The sequence below is a fragment of the Euleptes europaea genome, chromosome 4, assembly GCF_029931775.1.
Source record: "Euleptes europaea isolate rEulEur1 chromosome 4, rEulEur1.hap1, whole genome shotgun sequence".
Lineage (NCBI taxonomy): Eukaryota > Metazoa > Chordata > Lepidosauria > Squamata > Sphaerodactylidae > Euleptes > Euleptes europaea.
In genome coordinates, this window is record NC_079315.1 from 870,279 (window position 1) to 890,040 (window position 19,762).

Sequence of the window (19,762 nt, forward strand, 5' to 3'; positions counted from 1 at the left end):
CAGTGGGCTGATTATTGTGGGATGTGTCACTCGTGAACGAGGAATGCCAAATGTCTGATTCATCATATCCATATTTATCAGAGTCTGTGCATAATTGCAAAAGAAACAGCGGCTTCCATCCTTACCACAAAAGATTTTATTCAGGGGGCATGGTGTTCTGTTCTAAATTACAATTCACTTGATGTTGGAGGGCTGAAACCTTTTTAGCAGCAGAGTCGGTGATGCTATACATGTTTTATTTCAGTTTATAGTCTAGATACAAGCCATTGGTATTTTGAGATGGAGCATGAAGACAGACATGCATTCTCAAGGGGTATAAATTGTCTGAACACATTTTCTGCATTCAAAGACATTTATTTTCAGGGTATAGAGAATGTTTGTGTCTTCTATTTCACATAGAAGCGTGGTTCGGATATAAGGCAAATCCATGTTTTAACTATGCTCATTTTGTAAAAGTGGGACTCAGTTTACAGATGATCCCGGCTGTTCTAAACAAATGCTGGGTTTCCCTATAGCTTTGGAGGGCGCTACTGAGGAGCAAGCTAGGATTAAGCAATTCTGTCAGCATCCATAATCTCACAAAACCGTAGTTAAGACTAACTGTAGTTAATGAACCAACTTCGAATTAAAGTAACCATAGTTAATAGTGTGGTCTGCATTCAGACAGTCACACTTACTATGGTTAGTTTAATTAAACTATGGTTGGGTATGTTTAGCCTGAAAAAAAGCTGGGTATTATTTAGCCTGAAAAAGAGAAGACTGAGAGGGGATATGATAACCGTCTTCGAGTACTTGAAGGGCTGTCATATAGAGGAGGGTGCCGAGTTGTTTTCCGTTGCCCCAGAAGGTCAGACCAGAACCAGCGGGTTGAAATTAGATCAAAAGAGTTTCCGTCTAGACATTAGGAAGGATTTTCTGACAGTTAGAGGGGTTCCTCAGTGGAATGAGGCTTCCTCGGGAGGTGGTAAGTGCTCCTGCCCTGGAGGTTTTGAAGCAGAAGCTAGACGGCCATCTGTCAGCAAGGCTGATTCTATGAATTTAGGCAGTTCATGAGAGGGAGGGCCTCTTGGCCATCTTCTGAGCACTGGGTGTGTGTGTGGGAGGTAGTTGTGACTTTCCTGCATTGTGCAGGGGGTTGGACTAGATGACCCTGGTGGTCCCTTCCAACTCTATGATTCTATTCTATGATTCCGTGGTGTCTGAACCATACAAACATCTATCTTACCATGATAAATGCACATTGGACTGTTTGATATGGTTGGGGTGGTACCTGGAGGCATGTAGATATGTTTTCCGATCTGTCGGCTTCCAGTATGACGTGGTGCTTGTGCGTCCCTCGTGTTTCCATACTGTGTTGTCCAGGAAGCTTATTTCTGGCTCAGAGAAATTCATAGATTGATGGTGGGGTGGAAGTTGTTGAAAGCCTGGTGAAATCTTTTGAGGGCTTCTTTGCCATGAGTCCAGACAAAGAAAATGTCACCAGTTAATCTAAAGCAAAGGAGTGGTGCCAGTGGGTAGGAGTTCAGAAAATGCTGTTCTAGATTTGCCATAAAAATGTTGGCATACCGTGGAGTCATGCGGGGGCCCACAGCTGTGCCACTGGTTGAAGGTATAACTCCTCACCAAACCTGAAGTAGTTGTGGGTGAGAACAAACCACATTTCAGTGGAAAGTTCCTTTGTTTGGGCCATAGGAACAGGTCTTTTAAGGCAGTGTATAATTCTTAATAAACACCCAAATATATACTAGCAAACAGGAACAACGCCCCAAAGAATCACGGAAATTGTAATATGATTCAACAGGAAGGTAGGACAGGACTGTGCTTTAGCTGCCACTGTAACTGAGCCCCTCATGTGGGCACTGGTTGCCCGGGGGGGGGCTCAGCCCCCCTGGTCAAGTTGGGGGGGCTCAAGCCCCTCAGCCCCCCCATAGTTTACGCCTATTGTGGTAAAAACCTCATTCAGACCCTGATGATCTAAAGAGATCTGTATTTGAAGCAGGACAAGATCAAGAACCAGTGGGAGGGAGGTGTTTGTATGCGTGGGATTTTACCCAGCGGATCTGAACCAAGCCGCTATTTCTCTACCTGCAGCATCTCCGTGTTCCTCTGAATCTTTCGTGCCATTCATGATTGGTAGGGTTGCCAGGTCCCTCTTTGCCACCGGCGGGAGGTTTTGGGGGTGGAGCCGGAGGGGGGCGGGGTTTGGGGAGGGTCTTCAAAGCCATAGACTCCAATGGCCAAAGCGGCTATTTTCTCCAGGGGAACTGATCTCTATCGGCTGGAGATCGGTTGTAATTGCAGGAGATCTCCAGCTAGCACCTGGAGGTTAAGACCAACAAAATAAAGGCTCAGTGCTGTTAAGATAATTGGAGCAACCCAAAACAGCACTCAGTAATAATAATGAAATTAGAGTGAATTCCATTATTATTATTGAGTGCTGTTTTGGGTTGCTCCAAGCACCTGGAGGTTGGCAACCCTAACGATTGGAGCACACTGATTTTGGTCCACGCGACGGCGCGGCGTCCTTGTGGCGGTGCCCGCTAGGCTGAATGTGGACGGCAGTGGCCAGGAGGGACTCACCAGCCAGCTTAGCGCTAATAAAAATGCCCCTCCTTAATTTGCTTCTTCCTCTCTCCCTCCGGTGACTCAGTCAAGGCCAGCTCCTGCAGACAGAGAGGAGTTCCTCGGATTAATCACACCCCGCTGCCTTTGAAGGAGGCGCTCCTTGACAGCCCAGAAGCTTTCTGGAAGATTGTCAGCTCCGCTTTTTGTTTAAGACTCTTATGTTCACGTACTCCTCAGTTCAGGCATCCTGGGGGGAAATTAATACTAGAATCTTTAGGTGAAAACGATACGTGGCTGATGTTCACATTCGTTGCCGGTTAATTTTTGGTAAATTTTGTTTTTCTGTGTATTTATGCATTAAGGTGTTTTTTTTTGGGGGGGGATATGTGTTACATGCTGTCAGGTCGCTTCTGACTTCTGCCTAGGGTTGCCAGGTCCCTCTTCGTAACTGGCGGGAGGTTTTGGGGGCGGAGCCTGAGGAGGGCGGGGTTTGGGGAGGGGAGGGACTTCAATGCCATAGAGTCCAATTGCCCAAGCGGCCATTTTCTCCAGGGGAACTGATCTCTATCAGCTGGAGATCAGTTGTAATAGCAGGAGGTCTCCAGGTAGTACCAGGAGGTTGGCAACCCTAGATGGAGTCAATATATCTCTTTGCCTGCTACCTTCAACTTTTCCTAGCATTATTGTCCTTTCCAGTGAGTCTTGTCTTCATAATGTGACCAAAGTACAATCACTTCAGTTTGGTCATTTTAGCTTCTAGGGACAGTTCAGGCTTGATTTGATCCAGGACCCACTTATCCAGGTCAGGGCACAGGGTCTCTCTAGCATCCTAAAAATACCACTCATACCAAACTTGGGTGTGGGGAATACCAACCTGATTGCCATGCAGACAATGCCGTTTTTTAAACTGGGGGCAGCCGTACGTTGCCCATTGCTCTGTTCCTGGTTGTTCAAACCGTGCTCTTAGGTTACAGTGCACAATGTGCGTGGAACCGATTGCTGAAAGTACACTATGCCAAACTAGGTGTTGCATCATGACATTTTGGGAGGGCGTGTTTGGTTTTGTTCTGTTGTGCAAAAAAGTAAGTAGAGTTATGCAGAGCGAGCACAAGCCGATTCTTGCACCATTTCTACCCAACAGTTGTCATCAGCCAGAAGATCCTTCTTTAGGTATTCATTAGAAGACAGGTGCCCCCCCCCCAGTTGGCCGAGGGGCCTGGCTGTCTCCCCCCACCCGCACTCACCCACCACGTGTTGTGAAGATGGCACTGTTTTTGTTGGGTTGCTCTTCGCCGCTGCTGTTCTAACGGCTCCTCTTTCTCGCCTTTTCAGGAGGCCCAGAAGATAACTGCCCCTCCAGAGCCCCAAGCTGACGGGGACTTGAAACCCACAGATGAAAAAGAAGAAACTGTGCCAGCAGTCGAAGTGGGGTGGATGACCTCTGTCAAAGACTGGGCCGGGGTGATGATATCAGCCCAGACCTTGACTGGCCGAGTCCTTGTGAGTTTTCTTGTCTTTGGTGTACAACGTCTTATCTTTTCCTTATCTGGATTCAGATGGCCAGCTGATAGCCCTGGTTGTGTGGGTGAGCCATCTCCACAATGAGAGCCCCCCCTCTCTCGGGTTGCCAGGGCCTTCTTTGCAACTGGTGGGAGGTTTTTGGGGCGGAGCCTGAGGAAGGCGGGGTTTGGGGAGGGGAGGGACTTCAGTGCCATAGAGTCCAATGGCCCAAGCGGCCATTTCCTCCAGGGGAACTGATCTCTGTCGCCTGGAGATCAGTTGTAATAGCAGGAGATCTCCAGCTAGTACCTGGAGGTTGGCAACCCTACCTCTTTTCTGTTTTGGGGCATACCTTAACTGATGCAGAAAACCAGTTTGAGGGGTCACCCGGTAGATGGTGGGACCTCCAGACAACCAGGCGACACTGGGCGTTAATAATCACCGGGTGGAAAATGTGGCCATGTGAATCCACTCTGAGTCTGTACTCCTACACATACTCACTTGGAAGTAAGTTCTAGCGCAGGAGTCCCCAACTTTTTTTTTTTTGAGCCTGCGGGCACCTTTGGGACTCTTGACAGCAGTGTGTTGGGCGCAGCCACAAAATGGCCTCCGCAGGAGGCGGAGCCAGCCACAAAATGGGTGCCGTGGATTACTCCAGTGGTCAATCACCAGCCTTGCTGGACAAAAGCCCCCACCTGGCCCCGCCCGTGTGGTGGGTGCCAGGAAAGGGTTTAGCGTGTGATAGGACACCCACGGACACCGTGTTGGGGACCCCTGTTCTGATGAAATATGTGGGACTTCCCTTCCAAGTTAACATGGGTCAGGGTCTCAGGATCCTAGGTTATACAACTCGACCAAATACTTGCATGACTGTTTTAAGAGAATCATTCCCACTGAACTTTCGTTTTCCTCTCTGAAAATTAGCACGGCACGTTCTTTCCCATGATAGGGAAATGTGTTGATTCTGAGCACCTGAAGTTATGAAAATTAACGTCTTAATTTCAGGAAGGGTATAATATCCAGAAGAGGCCGTTGTTTTTATAGTGATAATTTGGGACCCACCTCTAGGTGCCTCAACTTTTACTCCTTGTTTTGCCTTTATGTCTCCCTTATCAATTATATGGTGCATGCGAAATCGAGACTGTTTTCATAATGGACAGGGTTGGTTTTACAGAAGACTAAAAGTAGATTCAGTTGCAAGAGAACTTGAATATTGACTGTTTTGGATTCTGAACTATTCTGAACACCAACAGACAGTAGCTGAGTGGAAAATACTCAGTGGTGTGATCGCTCTTTGTGTGTTAAACTGTGGATTGGAAAAACGGGCTAAATCATTGTTTAATTAACACAAACGAGAAATACGGAAAGCTGTGCAGTTTGAGACATGGAATCAGATTTGAAATCTTCTGCCTCCAAGGGAAAGATTGCTCTTGATTTGCGTCTATTTTGGTTGTAGGACCTCTGGCGGCGATACATTTAGGGAGTAGAAGAGAGACGTTTAAGTCTGTAGTGGCCGATTCTGCTTAATTACCTGGATTTGATAGAGAGTTTTATGTTGGCGAGTTTAAATCAAAAGTTTTTTTGTAGTATTACAAAGGAGTTACAGCAAGTTTTTCCTCCCCCCCCCCCAATCACAGTGGTCTTATTTGCTACAGCCGTAGAACCATTTGCAACATGCAGTGTGTATAAAACATTATACTCCATTTGGGCCTGTGTTAGAATAAATTTAGTTGCTATGCAGATACTATGGAGATACTCACTCACACACAGTTAATTTGGTCTGTGTAGCAAATTGCCAGCATGTGGTTGGATAGAAGGAATGGGGGCTAAAGCTAAGCAAAGTTTCAAAGGCAAACCAATACGACATCTTGGAATTGCTGTCACAAATTAGAAACCACGTTGATCAATTAATTTTTTTTAAAGGTTAAAGGATAATACATCTATCCGGACATGTTCTGATTTGTTTGCCTCTTTGGGTAGAATTAATGCAGCTAGGATGTATGTTCTTCTCCTTCCTCCTCCTCCTCCCCAGTTTATCACTTAATCTCAATGGACAAGATACGGGCTTCAAACCTATACCGATTGAAATAGGAAGTAAGTTCTGTTTAATTCTGCGGGACTTGCGTGCGTCCAAGGATTTTCACAGAACCAGACTGCCTGTCAGATAGCACTGACTGTTACCATTTGGGCTCAGTAACTGAAGAATTATCTTTTAATTTGGATTCCTTTGCCCACAATGAAAATAAACTCTTATAAATCTGCATTTTCTTATGGTACAAGGGAATTGATAAAGCAGGAAGAATCTCCAGTCCTGTTGTCAATAAATACAGGTTTGAACTGTCCTAAATAAAAATGAGTCGGATCCCAAGGTTATTTTCTGCTGGTGTTAGGGTTGCCAGCTTCGGGTTGGGAGATACCTGGAGATTTTGGGGGTGGAGCCTGAGGAGGTCGGGGTTTGGGGAGGGGAGGGACTTCAGTGGGGTATAATGCCATGGAGTCTACCTGCCAAAGCAGCCCTTTTCTCCAGGCGAACTGATCTCTGCCGTCTGGGGATCCGCTGTAATATTGGGAGATCTCCAGGGTGCACCTGGAGGTTGGCAACCCTAGCTGGTGTATGGCCCACCTGCCGATTCCTTGCTAAAACCGTCCTCCATGTTTTACTTTCTGGAATCATTATAATTTACAAACGGAGGAGAGCCCAAACCAAAATGAAAATCCCCAAGGAAGTATCAGTTGTACTCTTTAACTTAGGAAACATCAGCGTTCCCCCTGATGCCTTTTATTTTGCCACGCGTTCACCAATGCACTCTGCCTCCAGTTAGCCATCCCTGTTATATCCGGAGCTTCTCTGGGAATTTCAGCCATTGAGTTTATGCGCTGTGGATCTTCCATGGGGAAAAACCCCCCAACAACAGTAGAAACAGAGGGCACGGTTGTTGATAAACCCTTTAAAGATATTTAGCCTCTGGTTCTTAGGGATGTAGCACAGCCTCTTTCCGAGAGGTCTGGCCAGTTCTCTCTCTCCCCTCGCCAACGGCAGAAAATTCTGTTTTATTGAGTAAAAGATTATGGCTTTTTGCAGGTCAGTTGCAGATCCAGATTAGATCGGGTAGAGTGACAGATGAAGGAATAACAGTACCTTTTCGCACAGGAAGCAGCGGTTTAAAATAAAAACCAGCCTTCCACCTCTACTATTAAATAACCTTTAGGCAGTAGTTTTCTGAGCACCTGATAGAGGGGAGGGGTGGGATGGGAGACAAAGTAGCACCTGGTTGTTGTTTTTTTGGTTACCTGTGCTCACACAAAGAAAGCCGCCGGCCCCGTAGTTTTGTTTGCTGAGCTCAGAAGAAAAGTCAGTAAGGTGTGTAAACATCAGCGTGAGAATTTCATTCATTTTCGCTTCTCCTACTTCAAATCTTACTTTTCCATGCTTGTATGGTCAGACGTTTCTTTTTCACACAGACTGCATTTTCATGAGCAGAACAGAAATGGCAAGTCTCTCCCCCACCCGCCGCTTTCTGCAGAGAGATCAGTTGTAATAGCAGGAGATCTCCAGCTAGTACCTGGAGGTTAGTAGTGGAAATATAGTACTGGGCTCAAACCTTTGTGTTACTTTTTTGAAGAAACAACCTAGAGATAAGACTTTTACTTACCTTGGAAAAGACTTTCCACTCTGGACTTGCTTGTATATATAGATTCACCGTTGTTTTCACTTGTTTGTAGATGTTACACGTCTTTCACAATATATGTTGCATAGCTTGCTTGAGTATTGTTTATTGTGCTTGGTTTGAGCCCAGTACTATATTTCCACTACTATCCTAGTAGTACTTGTGCATATTTCTCTCAGTCAGTACCTGGAGGTTGGCAACCCTAGACTGTTTTGTGTGCTTTGCTCTGTAATTCCGGTCCAGTCTAGTAAGTTGCTGTCATCCTGTTGTGAGTTCCTTCCAGCCCCCTGCTCTTCATTCCTAGAAGTCACAAGGGGAGACATGGAGACACACAAAAAGACAACCTGGCTTCCCTCCGTGCTTCTGAAAGTCATGCAACAAGCGAGGATGAGTCCTCTTGGCCACTGTGTGTGCTCATGCGCAATTAAGTTCTCCAGAACATGGGTGTTAGTGGCACCACCTTATTTCCTAGAAGGTGGCTCGTGTCAAGTTATTTCTGTAGAGTTAAAGCAGGCGAGCTTTAAATTGTGCTTGTAAAAAGGGCTGCAGACGTGTTTATCTAATACATTATTGTCCCAGTGGACTAGGGCTGTCTAGAAGGAGGCCCTGAATAAGTACAAGTGGTAATAAAATAGACAGCTTGCGCCACAAATGAGTTGATAGTGTAAATGTAAGACAGGAGCTAAATGTGAATTGACAGAGAAGGGAGCACAAAGAAATATAGATCAGGCATGATAGATGGATTTGTCCCACATCCTGCTTAACTCCTGACACCGTAATTGCCAGTTTGACTTAACCTCATCTTTCTAAGGAACTGGAGAGTTAAACCTTCATCTAGCACTTAATTATTACGAAGTTAATCGGTTCCCCATTGCAAACTCTCTAACTCCTCATAGACTGTCACAATTTATTATATTGTCATCTATGCGCCCATCTGTTAACCCCATTTCTGTCTGGGAACTCTTTTTAATGCAGTTCTCTAGACTTGTGCATTTCTTGGCAGATTTTTGGAGTCTGGCTGGCCCGGTTGCTGTTGGGAACCTGTACTGGGACATTTGTCAGCTGCCGGTCTTGTTTATGGGCTTCCTGGAGGCACCTGGTTGGCCACTGTGGGAACAGACTGCTGGACTTGATGGGCCTCCTTGGTCTGATCCAGCAGGGCCTTTCTTATAGTCTTATGTTCTCCATCTTTGATTTCTGGGCTTTGACCGATGCATACCTTTTGTTTGTGGCTTTTAGTTTTCTTACACATGTATAAATGTAGAAGTGCCGTGTGCATAGTAGGAGTTTTGTAGGTATGCAATTCCTTTGTATGTAGTTTTAATTAGTGTTTATTTGGGCTCATATATTTCTAATCACAGGGGTAGGCTGGACAGAGTGAGGAACCACTCTGACTGTTAGAAAATTCTTCCTAATGTCTAGACGGAAACTCTTTTGATTTAATTTCAATCAGTTGGTTCTGGTCCGACCTTCTGGGGCAACAGAAAACAACTCGGCACCCTCCTCTCTATGACAGCCCTTCAAGTGCTTGAAGATAGTTATAATATCCCCTCTCAGTCTTCTCCTCTTCAGGCTAAACATACCCGGTTCTTTCAACCTTTCCTCCTTGGACTTGGTCTCCAGACCCCCTCACCATCTTTGTTGCCCTCCTCTGGACACGTTCCAGCTTGTCTACATCTTTCTTAATACATCTTATGTATTTTATCTGTGTTGTAAGCTACCTTCAGGAAGAAAGGTGGCTAATAAAAGTTTTAAATAAATAAATAAAAGCACAATTGTAACCTGGAAGGGGGAAAAAAAACATGAACTTGAAACCTGCAGCAGGCGGCACAATCACTAGTTTCAAAATCAATATCAGAAATGCTCCAAGGAAGCATCTGGAAGGCCGGTGGAGCTGATCAGCCAACTCGTGGGTCAGTAATAGAAAAGGGGGTATCCACCCATCTCTATGATGTCTTTAATTTCCACCTTTCCAAAAATTAGAAAGCTTGTTCACAAGTGAATGTGTGAAAATTACTTAGGATGTGCCGTGTTTTGCCTAGGCAGCTGTCAAAACTGGGAACAGTTTGTAAAAGCTAATTCTGTTCTAAGTTACTTGTGAACACTTCAAAAATAACACTGTTGATGGAAAACAACCTGCTTTTAAAAAACAATTTAATGGTTAAAATGTATGCACTAATATATATTGTACATACATTCTAACCATCATATTATTTTTTTAAAGTATGTTGTTTGTGTGTATACCCACACACACACACACACACAGAGAATCATAGAGTTGGAAGGGACCACCAGGGTCATCTTGTCCAACCCACTGCATAATGCAGGAAAGTCACAACTACCTCCCCCTTCACACCCCCAGTGACCTCTAATCCATGCCCAGAAGATGCTCTCCCCCCAAAAAAACCCTCCAGGATCCCTGGCTAATCTGGCTTGGAGGAAAATTGCTTCCTGACCCCAAAGTGGAGATCACCATTACCCTGGGCATGTAAGAAAGGGCCACGAGAACCAAACACGGATACAACCAGTGGTACATATGTAATGCAGATAGTAATTTGTAATGCTTGTGTGTGTATATATAATGCATGTATACACACAGATATGTAATGCAGATAGTTTCACTGGGTTGCGATGTTGGTCTGCAGTAGAAAAGCTAGATTAGGGTCCAGTAACACTTCAGAGGCCAACCAGATGTTCAGGGAATCAGCTTCGACACAGTCCACCTTGTCAGATATTTTATGCAGTGTAACTTAGTTAACTGTCAGCATTGGGACGTAGTTTGTGGCCCTGCAGAGCATTCCGAATAGCCAACTCTTAAACTTGGATTTTGGAATACTGAAATGTAAGGAGGAAGAATCTTTCAAACGTTGCTTACAGGATAGCTGCTAGAATCCATCGAAGGGTGGTTCCAATGGTGAATAAGTTACATAGAAATAATGCCAAGTGGTACATAAGTGATGCACCATATAGAAGAGGTATGACAAGTGGGAAAGGTTCACAGTGATAAAATTAAAAAGTACATGTTTTTTCCGCCTTGTTTTGGCTGCCGAATCCCAAGGTGGGGGCCTCTATATGCTGCTCCCCTGTTTGTTCAAGCGAAACTGAAAAAAAATGTGCCTTCACCAAGCGCCGTCTCGGGTAAGAAGCATTCACATGGCTCCTTGGAAGATCCTCAGTCTACCAGAGGATGTTCTAGGTATCAACTTGAAGACTCCATTGGTCCAGCCATTTCTTCTGTCAATATTGCTGCAGTAGAGGCTAATTTGTGCATGTACAGGTTTTGTACTGGGGCGAGACTGGAGGGTTGCCGGCTCTGGGTTGGGAAATACCTGGAAATTTTAGGGGCAGAGCCTGAGGAGAGCGGGGTTTGGGGAGGGGAGGGACTTGAATTCCATAGAGTCCAATTGCCAAAGCAGCCATTTTCTCCAGGGGAACTGGTCTCTTGTCGGTTGGAGATCAGTTGTAATAGCAGGAGATCTCCCGCTGGAACATGGAGGTTGGTAACCCTACACATTGGGGACCCCTGCTCTAAGGAAATATTGAATGGATCTTCTAGCTCTCCTCATTTGTTTATCTCCTTATTTTCCCTCTTCTTTAGCAGCTAATTTCCCCTAAGGGTTCAGAGGGGCAGGGACAATTAGTTGTTAATGAGAGTGAAGGTAAGCATAAACAGTGGAAAAAAGAGAATGGTGGCTCCAGGTTCTACAGTCTTCTCCAGGTTTCTCTGCCGAGCTCTAGGGGAAACCCTCACAATTCCCAACAGTCAGAACCTGGCTTACCTGCGACTACTTTTCATCTGATGCCCTGCCTCGGGCTGCCAACCTCCAGGTACTAGCTGGAGATCTCCCGCTATTACAACTGATATCCAGCCAATAGAGATCAGTTCACCTGGAGAAAATGGCCGCTTTGGCAATTGGACCCTATGGCACTGAAGTCCCTCCCTTTCCCAAACCCCGCCCTCCTCAGGCTCCGCCCCCCAAAACCACCCACCTGTGGCGAAGAGGGACCTGGCAACCCTATGCCTGCCATACATTCCCAATTTATAACGAAAGTTTGCTATGACACCATCACTGCGTGTCACAGACCAGGATTCCCCCCTGAACTCCAGTTCAGTATATGGTTTTTCACTGCACAAAATGCATGCAGGTTCTAAGAACTATTATGCTGTGAATGTGAAACTGCTGTTTATATGATTCCATTAGGAAATCCAGGCCTGCAGATACTTTTTCTGCCAACGTGCGGAAATACAGTCCTATTTTGAAGTGTTGCAGAATATATGGCCCCGCAGCTGATGGATGTGAGCTTTAGGGTTGACAGGTCTCCCCTGGCCGCCATCGGGGGATGGGGGGAATTATGAACACAGAAGGTAGGCCAGCATCAATGTGGTGACATCACTTCCGAAACTGACGACATCATACCGACGATTGTGGGGACGCTCTGTAGGGTTTCCAACCTCCAGGTAGTAGCTGGAGATCTCCTGCTATTACAACTGATCTCCAGCCGATAGAGATCAGTTCCCCTGGAGAAAATGGCCGCTTTGGCAATTGGACTCTATGGCATTGAAGTCCCTCCCCTCCCCAAGCCACGCCCTCCCCAGGCTCCGCCCCAAAAATCTCCAGGTATTGCCCAACCCGGAGATGGCAACCCTAGTCCTCAGCCTTTTTGAGCCTATGGGCACCTTTGGGAATTCTGACACAGGGTGGTGATCACAGCCCCCAAACGGCTGCCACAGGAGGTGGAGCCAACCACAAAATGGCTGCCATAAGAGGCGGAGCCAAAGACACAGAGGAAGACCAAGTGCAGGGGAGAAGAGGCATCATTTCAAAGAGGAATGAGAGAGACTTAAATAAATACTGTGGTGGCAGCTGCCGCCGAACAACATTATTTTTATCTACACATCCAGTCGGATCTTCAGTGGTCAATCAGTAGCCAGGTTGGACAAGAGCCGACCTGTGCCCCACTCACCTTCTAAAACACTTGGTGGGTGCCAAGAAAGGTGTTGGCGGGCGCTATGGCTGAAATGTGTCACACCTTCTGCACTATTTTGGGTTTCCAGAAACCACGCTCGGTCAGCCTCCGCCCCACTGGCCGTGCGCAAGGGCCACGAACTGGATCCATCGTGCAATATGGACATGATTACCCCTCAACCGCACTTTGCCCTCAGCAATATGGAGGCAATTACCCCTGGACAGTCCAATTCTACCCTACCAACGCAACCAGCACCTACAGAACAATTTTTACATTAAAATATGTATTTTTTCACATAAGAAGGCTTTAGTTTGGGAGAACATGGGTTTTGGCTCTTTGCTTTGCCCCCTTTTTTTGTGAGGAGGAGCAGGAGAAGGGCGTGAAATCATGCCACCAAATCACTTAAACAATCAAGCCCTGTCTTTCAACGTTGTCTCCCCTAAGCCGCTGTCGCTTAACCGCTCTCCCAGAGAGCCACGTCTCAAAAGCAACCAGGAAATCCGTTTTGCGGGAAAGGGATCTGTCAGCGTGGTGCTTTCTTATGTTTATGGAACTTAATCCCCAGTCGGGACTGGCCCTCAAGTGAATTGGCAAGAATTTAAGGGGACAGCATGTGAGCTTTGCCTAAAGCAGAACTCTGAGGCAAATAGGGAACTTCGTTGCAAAAGACAGTAGAAAGTTTGGCTCCTGCTTGGACAGAATAGGGAATTCTGAGGGAAGCAACCACGATTCAAGAGTCGTAGCAAAGATGTCCTTACGTGGTGATCCTACTTGGAGGTGTGCAGTTTGACTGGGACTGCCAGTTCTCAGGATTGGGCCTCGGGAATTGGCTGTTTCAGGGAATCGACTGTTTCTCAGGGGTGGAGAGGAAGGAGTAGAATCATTCTAGGAGATCTCCAGACCCCTCCTGGAGGTTGGCACCCCTACCTTAGGCCAGTCACACACACTTGTCCCACCCAACATCTCAGGGTTGTTATGAGGATATAAGAACATAAAAACATAGGAAAGGCCCTGCTGGATCAGACCAAGCTCCCTCAAGGCCAGCAGTCTGTCCACACAGTGGCCAACCAGGTGCCTCCAGGAAGCCCACAAACAAGACGATTGCAGCAGCAGCATCCTGCCTTTGCTCCACAGCACCTCATATAATGGGCATGCTCTTCTGATCTTGGAGAGAATAGGTATGCATAATGACTACTATTCATTTGGACTAGTAGCCATTGATAGCTCCGTCCTCCAAAAGAACATAAGAAAGGCCCTGCTGGATCAGACCAAGGCCTATCAAGTCCAGCAGTCCGTTCACACGGTGGCCAACTAGGTGCCTCTAGGAAGCCCACAAGCAAGATGACTGCAGCAACATTATCCTGCCTGGGTTCCACAGCACCTAATATATTAGGCATGCTCCTTTGAGACTGGAGATAATAGGTATGCATCATAAGAACATAAGAAAAGCCCTGCTGGATCAGACTGAGGCCCATCAAGTCCAGCAGTCTGTTCCCACAGTGGCCAACCAGGAGCCTCCAGGAAGCCCACAAGCAAGACTGTTGCAGCAGCATTTATCCTGCCTGTCTTCACAGCACCCGAAATAACAGGCCTGCTCCTCTGATCCTGGAGAGAATAACGGAGGGCAGGACAATTTAAGCCACTTTGGGTCCCCCCCCGGGGAGAACGGTGGGGTAGAAATGAAGGAAACAAAAAAAGAACGAAGGTGGGCGCCGATGATCAATGGCAACATTGTGTGCAGTTAGAAAAACAGAACATGCGCGACGGTTGTTGAGAGATCATTAAACCTTGTCGTGGGTTGCTCTGGGAAGAAAGCTACAACCACCAGTGCGCTTCCTCGGCACTCATAAGCAGATTAGCTCATGTGAACACTTCCTCTTCCCTTGCGCCTAATTCATCGACGGAGCCCTTTGTTGTCTCGGGCGTGCTGTCGACGAGCGAGGCTGATACGCTTCCTCGCTCTCGCTCTCTCCGTGTTAATCTGCAGTCACTCTCCGTATGGGAGATGGCTCGCCGCTGAGGCGAAGAAGCGCGCTCCGGTGTGCGTTCATCTCCCGGGACGACCGTGTGGGCTATTTCCTAGGTTTCCATAGGGACACGAACACTGCTTCCCGTTGGGGTTCATCAGCCACACGCTGCAAAGTACACGGGGCGTTGAGTCGGTCCTCCGTTGGTTTCCATGGTGACTGCAGCTTCCCTTAATCCAGCCCCCTCCTTTCTCTAGCTAGGCACCCCCCCTTTTTGGTTCTGCACTGATATTAATGCCAAACCCAGGGTGCATTTGTGGTAATTCCTTTTCGGCTTGCAGGGGGCACTCCCAGCCATCGCTCGAGGGAGGACGAAGGACAAATGTATTTTTGGCGCATCCCTCTCTCTCGCGCTCTCTCTTTCTCTCCCTCCCTCTCTTTGGTATCTCTTCCCCTTACGCTCTTGCAATAAAAACCAAACTGCCATCAGACTGCCATCTGTCCCAAATTTTTAATTGGCCATCGGCATTTTTATCTGCCTGACTCGCGGTTTTTTTGATAACGCCGGGATTTGCAAAGCTCCAAACCGGTTTTGAATTAAAAAACAGAAACAACAACAGTGGGGAGAGAGAGACAGCAAATGCATAAACAAAACGCGAGTCACAAACACGATTCGCGGTCTTCCTTGAGCGGTGCTATGTTTTGAAACAGAGAAGCAAAGCTACAAAAACACAACGAAGCACAGTTTTTATCCATTGCCTGAACTGTCGTTTCCGGATGTTGTGAGGAATTGCATGTACGGCTGGTTCTAGGGGATGACATCGGGACTGGGGGATTGTGCTGGCCTTCAGAAGTACTCCTGGTCTCCCTTCTGGATTAACTCTGCTCTGGTTAGACCTCACCTAGAGTATTGTGTTCAGTTTTGGGCACCTCAGTTTAAGAAGGATGTAGACAAGCTGGAACGGGTCCAGAGGAAGGCAACAAAATATGGTGAGGGGTCTGGAGACCAAGTCCTATGAAGAAAGGTCGAAGGAGCTGGGTATGTTTAGCTTGAAGAGGAGAAGACTGAGAGTGGATATGAGAACCATCTTCAAGTACTTGAAGGGCTGTCATATAGAGGAGGGTGCCGAGTTGTTTTCTGTTGCCCCAGAAGGTCGGACCAGAACCAACGGGTTGAAATTAAATCAAAAGAGTTTCCATGTAGACATCAGGAAAACTTTTCTAACAGTTAAGAGCGGTTCCTCAGTGGAACAGGCTTCCTCGGGAGGGGGTGGGCTCTCCTTCCCTGGAGGTTTTTAAGAAGAGGTTAGATGGCCATCTGTCAGCAATGCTGATTCTATGACCTTAGGCAGATCATGAGAGGGAGGGCACCTTGGCCATCTTCTGGGCATGGAGTAGGGGTCACGGGGTGTGAGGGGGAGGTAGCTGTAGGAAATTCACAACTCCCTCCTTCCCCCACACCCCCAGTGACCCCGACTTCATGTCCAGAAGATGCCTAAAATAAAACATCTTTCATGATCCCTGGCCAGTATGCCCTGGAAGAAAATTGCTTCCTGATCCCAAAGTGGCGATTGGCATTTCTTTGGGCATGTAAGAAAGCGCCATGAAAGCCAAACACATATGTACCACTGGTTGCATCCGTGTTTGCCTCCTGTGGTTCTTTCTTACATGCCCAGGATAACGCCAATCACCACTTTGGGGGCAGGAAGCAATTTTCCTGCAGGCCAGATTGGCCAGGGATCCTGGAGGATTTTTCTTGTGATCTTCTGGGCATGGAGTAGGGGTCATTGGGGTGTGTGAGGGGAAGGTAGTTGTGAATTTCCTGCATTGTGCAGGGAGTTGGACCCTGGTGGTCCCTTCCAACTCTATGATTCTATGAATTGTTCTTCTTTAGAAAACCCCTTTAAAATAGAATTCTAATTCAAAACGAGGAAAAAGATCTCTCCCTTGCAAGTCTCCATTTCCACTATTATATCTATAGCAAATGACTCCCTCTAGAGTCCGGATCTCAAAATAATACCATTCTGTTTGAAAGGGATATTCTTCCTGTGATGGTTTCCTTCCTTGATGAAATTGGTAAGCCCGGAAGTCTATTATGCTCAGCATTCGCACCCTAATGCTTTGCTTTGGAGCAGGACAGGAATCTCTCAGGATGGTGGACTAGATGGGCCTGGGTTCTAATCCAGCACACACACACACACACACACACACACACACACACACACACACACACACACACACACACACAAAACAGGCCTCCTATATACCCTTTCCCACTTGCTCACCTCCGCAGTGCTGGGGAATACTGCTGAAAATATATAACTGCAAGGCGTTCAAGGTTAAACAACAGAGACAATTTCCTGGTTATAAAACATTTCAGGGATGGACCGAGCTGTATACAAAAGCTGTGGAATTCTTTTCCTTGAACGTTGGTGAGAAAAGGGTTAGCACCTGTCAGTCTTTGGGTATATTAATAAGCACAAGTGTAGAACTACGGAAACTGGGATCAAGGTTTTGACATAAACCAAGTAGGGCTCTTACGGCTATTGAATGGATCGTCACGGGACTGCGTGAGGCGCTCTTTGGCTCCGAATTTGTAGTGTTTGGAACAGTCATAGCAATACATAGCCTGAAACGTTGCAAGAGCTTTCAGTCTAATGTTGGTGTTTTTTTAAATCTTGCCTTTTCTCCAGAGTTGCCAACTTAGATCTGGGAAATTCCTGGCAATTTGGGGGCAATGCCTGTTGAGGGGGGAATTTGGGGAGGGATTTCACCTTAGGGTTGCCAGGTCCCTCTTCACCACCGGCAGGTTTTTGGGGCGGAGCCTGAGGAGGGCGGGGTTTGAGGAGGGGAGAGACTTCAATGCCATAGAGTCCAATGGCCAAAGTGGCCATTTTCTCCAGGGGAACTGATCTCTGTCGGCTGGAGATCAGTTGTTAATAGCAGGAGATCTCCAGCTAGTACCTGGAGGTTGGAAACCCTATTTCACCTTGACTCTATGGTATACCATAGAGTCAGCCACCTGAAGCTGAACCAATAACTGTAGCCTGAAGTTAAGTTATAATTCCAGGAGAATTCCAGGCCCCACCTGTAGATTGGCAACTCTGCTTTCCTCAGTTGATCTCTGGGAGGTGTACCCCATTTCATCCCATTTTATTCTAAGAACAACCCTGTGAGGTAGGAAAGACACAGATAGAAAGCATGGCTGACCCAAGGAAGAAGAAGAAGAACCACCCATCTAGAAGAAGAAGAAGAGTTGGTTTTTATATGTCGACTTTCTGCACCACTTAAGGGAGACTCAAACCGGCTTACAAACTCCTTCCCTTCCCCTCCCCACAACAGACACCCTGTGAGGCGGGTGGGACTGAGAGAGCTGTGACTAGCCCAAGGTCCCCCAGCTGGCTTCATGTGGAGGAGTGGGGGAAATAAATCCAGTTCACCAGAGTAGCCTCCGCCGCTCATGTGGAAGAGTGGGGAATCAAACCCAGTTCTCCAGATCAGAGTCCACTAGTAAGCTTCATGCCAGAATGGGGATTTGAACCCCTGTGTCCCAGATCCTAGTCCAACACTCTAAAGACTGTCGCCAGATGTTGCAGTCTCTCCCCCCCCCCCGGTTTTAAATATTTGGCGTGCCTTCCATTCACGGGTGCAGTACAAGACTTCCATTTGGCACGGCCTGTTTTTTCCCACGAGGACAAAACAGGAGAGAGAAAGGAAGAAGCTGACGCTTCCCACGTAAATTACCGCACAGAACTTCTGAAACGGAAATAAAAAGTCCAATAAATATGAAAACAAGAAAGACTGATGAGGTGTGGGGTCCTGGATTGCCTCAAAACGATAAAAGCTGAACTGTTAATTTTGAAAGGAAGCCTTTCTCGACAGATAAATTAGGCGTGTGCGCGCTCCAGTCAAACCACCTGTAGGAAGATATTTTTAGAAGCTGTGCTTGGGACACTCTGGATAAATCAGTCCTCACACAGAACCAAACAATTTCCACAATTTCAGAGACCCTGTCCTTCAGTGTTACTCCTCTGAAGATGCCTGCCACAGTTGCTGGCGAAACGTCAGGAAAGAAAATTCCAAGACCACGGTTACACAGCCCGGATAACCTACAAGAACCAATGAACTCTGACCGTGAAAGCCTTCGACAATATTTTCCACAAAGTTTCTTCACAATTTAACGGGATGTTTTGGCTGGCCTCTTGATACGTTCTCTTCTTCGGTCTCGAATCCAGTTCTCAGTAGGGTTGCCAGTTCTGGATTGGGAAATACCTGCAGATTTGGGGCATGGATCGTAGGGAGGGTGAGTTTGGGGAGGGGGGAGACCTCAGCTGGGTATAATGCCATAGAGCCCCACCCTCCCAAGCTTCCATTTTCTCCAAGGGAACTGATCTTGGTTGTCTGGAGAGCAATTGCAATAGTGTGTGGGGGGGTCTACCTGGGGAATGCCGACCCTTGTTCTCAAAAAGGTGGTAAAACCTGTGTCTGAGTGGAATAATATTTTGTGCGAAGAACACTCAGCCTGTAGAAAACTAGCTCCTCAGGAAGAAACCTAGGCTGGAAATAAAGCATCCTGTTGGCTTGGCTCCCTCCTTTCTTTCCCACTTGTTGGGAAACTCGTCTTTGTCGTCTTCCTCCATCCCAGGACTTTCCTCTGGTCTTTGCATCTGTTTTATTTCTTCCCTTTGGCCCTATTGAGCCATAGCCCAACTCTTTGCCCATGTTAGACAATTGCCTGTTGTGGTTACCAGGTGTGTAGATAGTGGGGCGAAGCCGTACCTTTATGAGATCAGCAGTCGTTCAGCCAATAGCCACGCGTCACCTCAGACCTCTTTCCCTTTCTCCTGTAGCATGATTAGGTTTGCCAGCCTCCAGGTGGTGGCTGGAGATCTCCTGCTATTACAACTGATCTCCAGATGACAGAGATCAGTTCCCGTGGAGAAAATGGCCACTTCGGGACTGTAGAAGTCTGAAGCCGGCCAGAAAGAACTGAAGCAGAGCAGAAATATTCCCATGACACATTAAGCAGTGCAAAACTACATAATGGGATCCCACTAACAGTAAGCTATACACAGTAGTATAGACCGCAGTCCC

At 46.9% G+C, this 19,762-nt stretch overlaps 1 protein-coding gene across 5 annotated transcripts in view; it reads left to right on the plus strand.

Moving 5' to 3' along the window:
• Positions 1-3,948: 3,948 nt before the first annotated feature.
• The window catches only part of KCNMA1 (potassium calcium-activated channel subfamily M alpha 1), a 372,162-nt gene continuing 356,348 nt past the window's right edge, over positions 3,949-19,762 (plus strand). For all 5 annotated transcript variants that reach the window (XM_056848906.1, XM_056848907.1, XM_056848910.1 and 2 more), the window contains exon 1: positions 3,949-4,065. In XM_056848906.1, the coding sequence (XP_056704884.1) occupies positions 4,000-4,065 (66 nt within the window). In that variant the 5' untranslated portion in view covers positions 3,949-3,999. The remainder of the gene's footprint in view (positions 4,066-19,762) is intronic.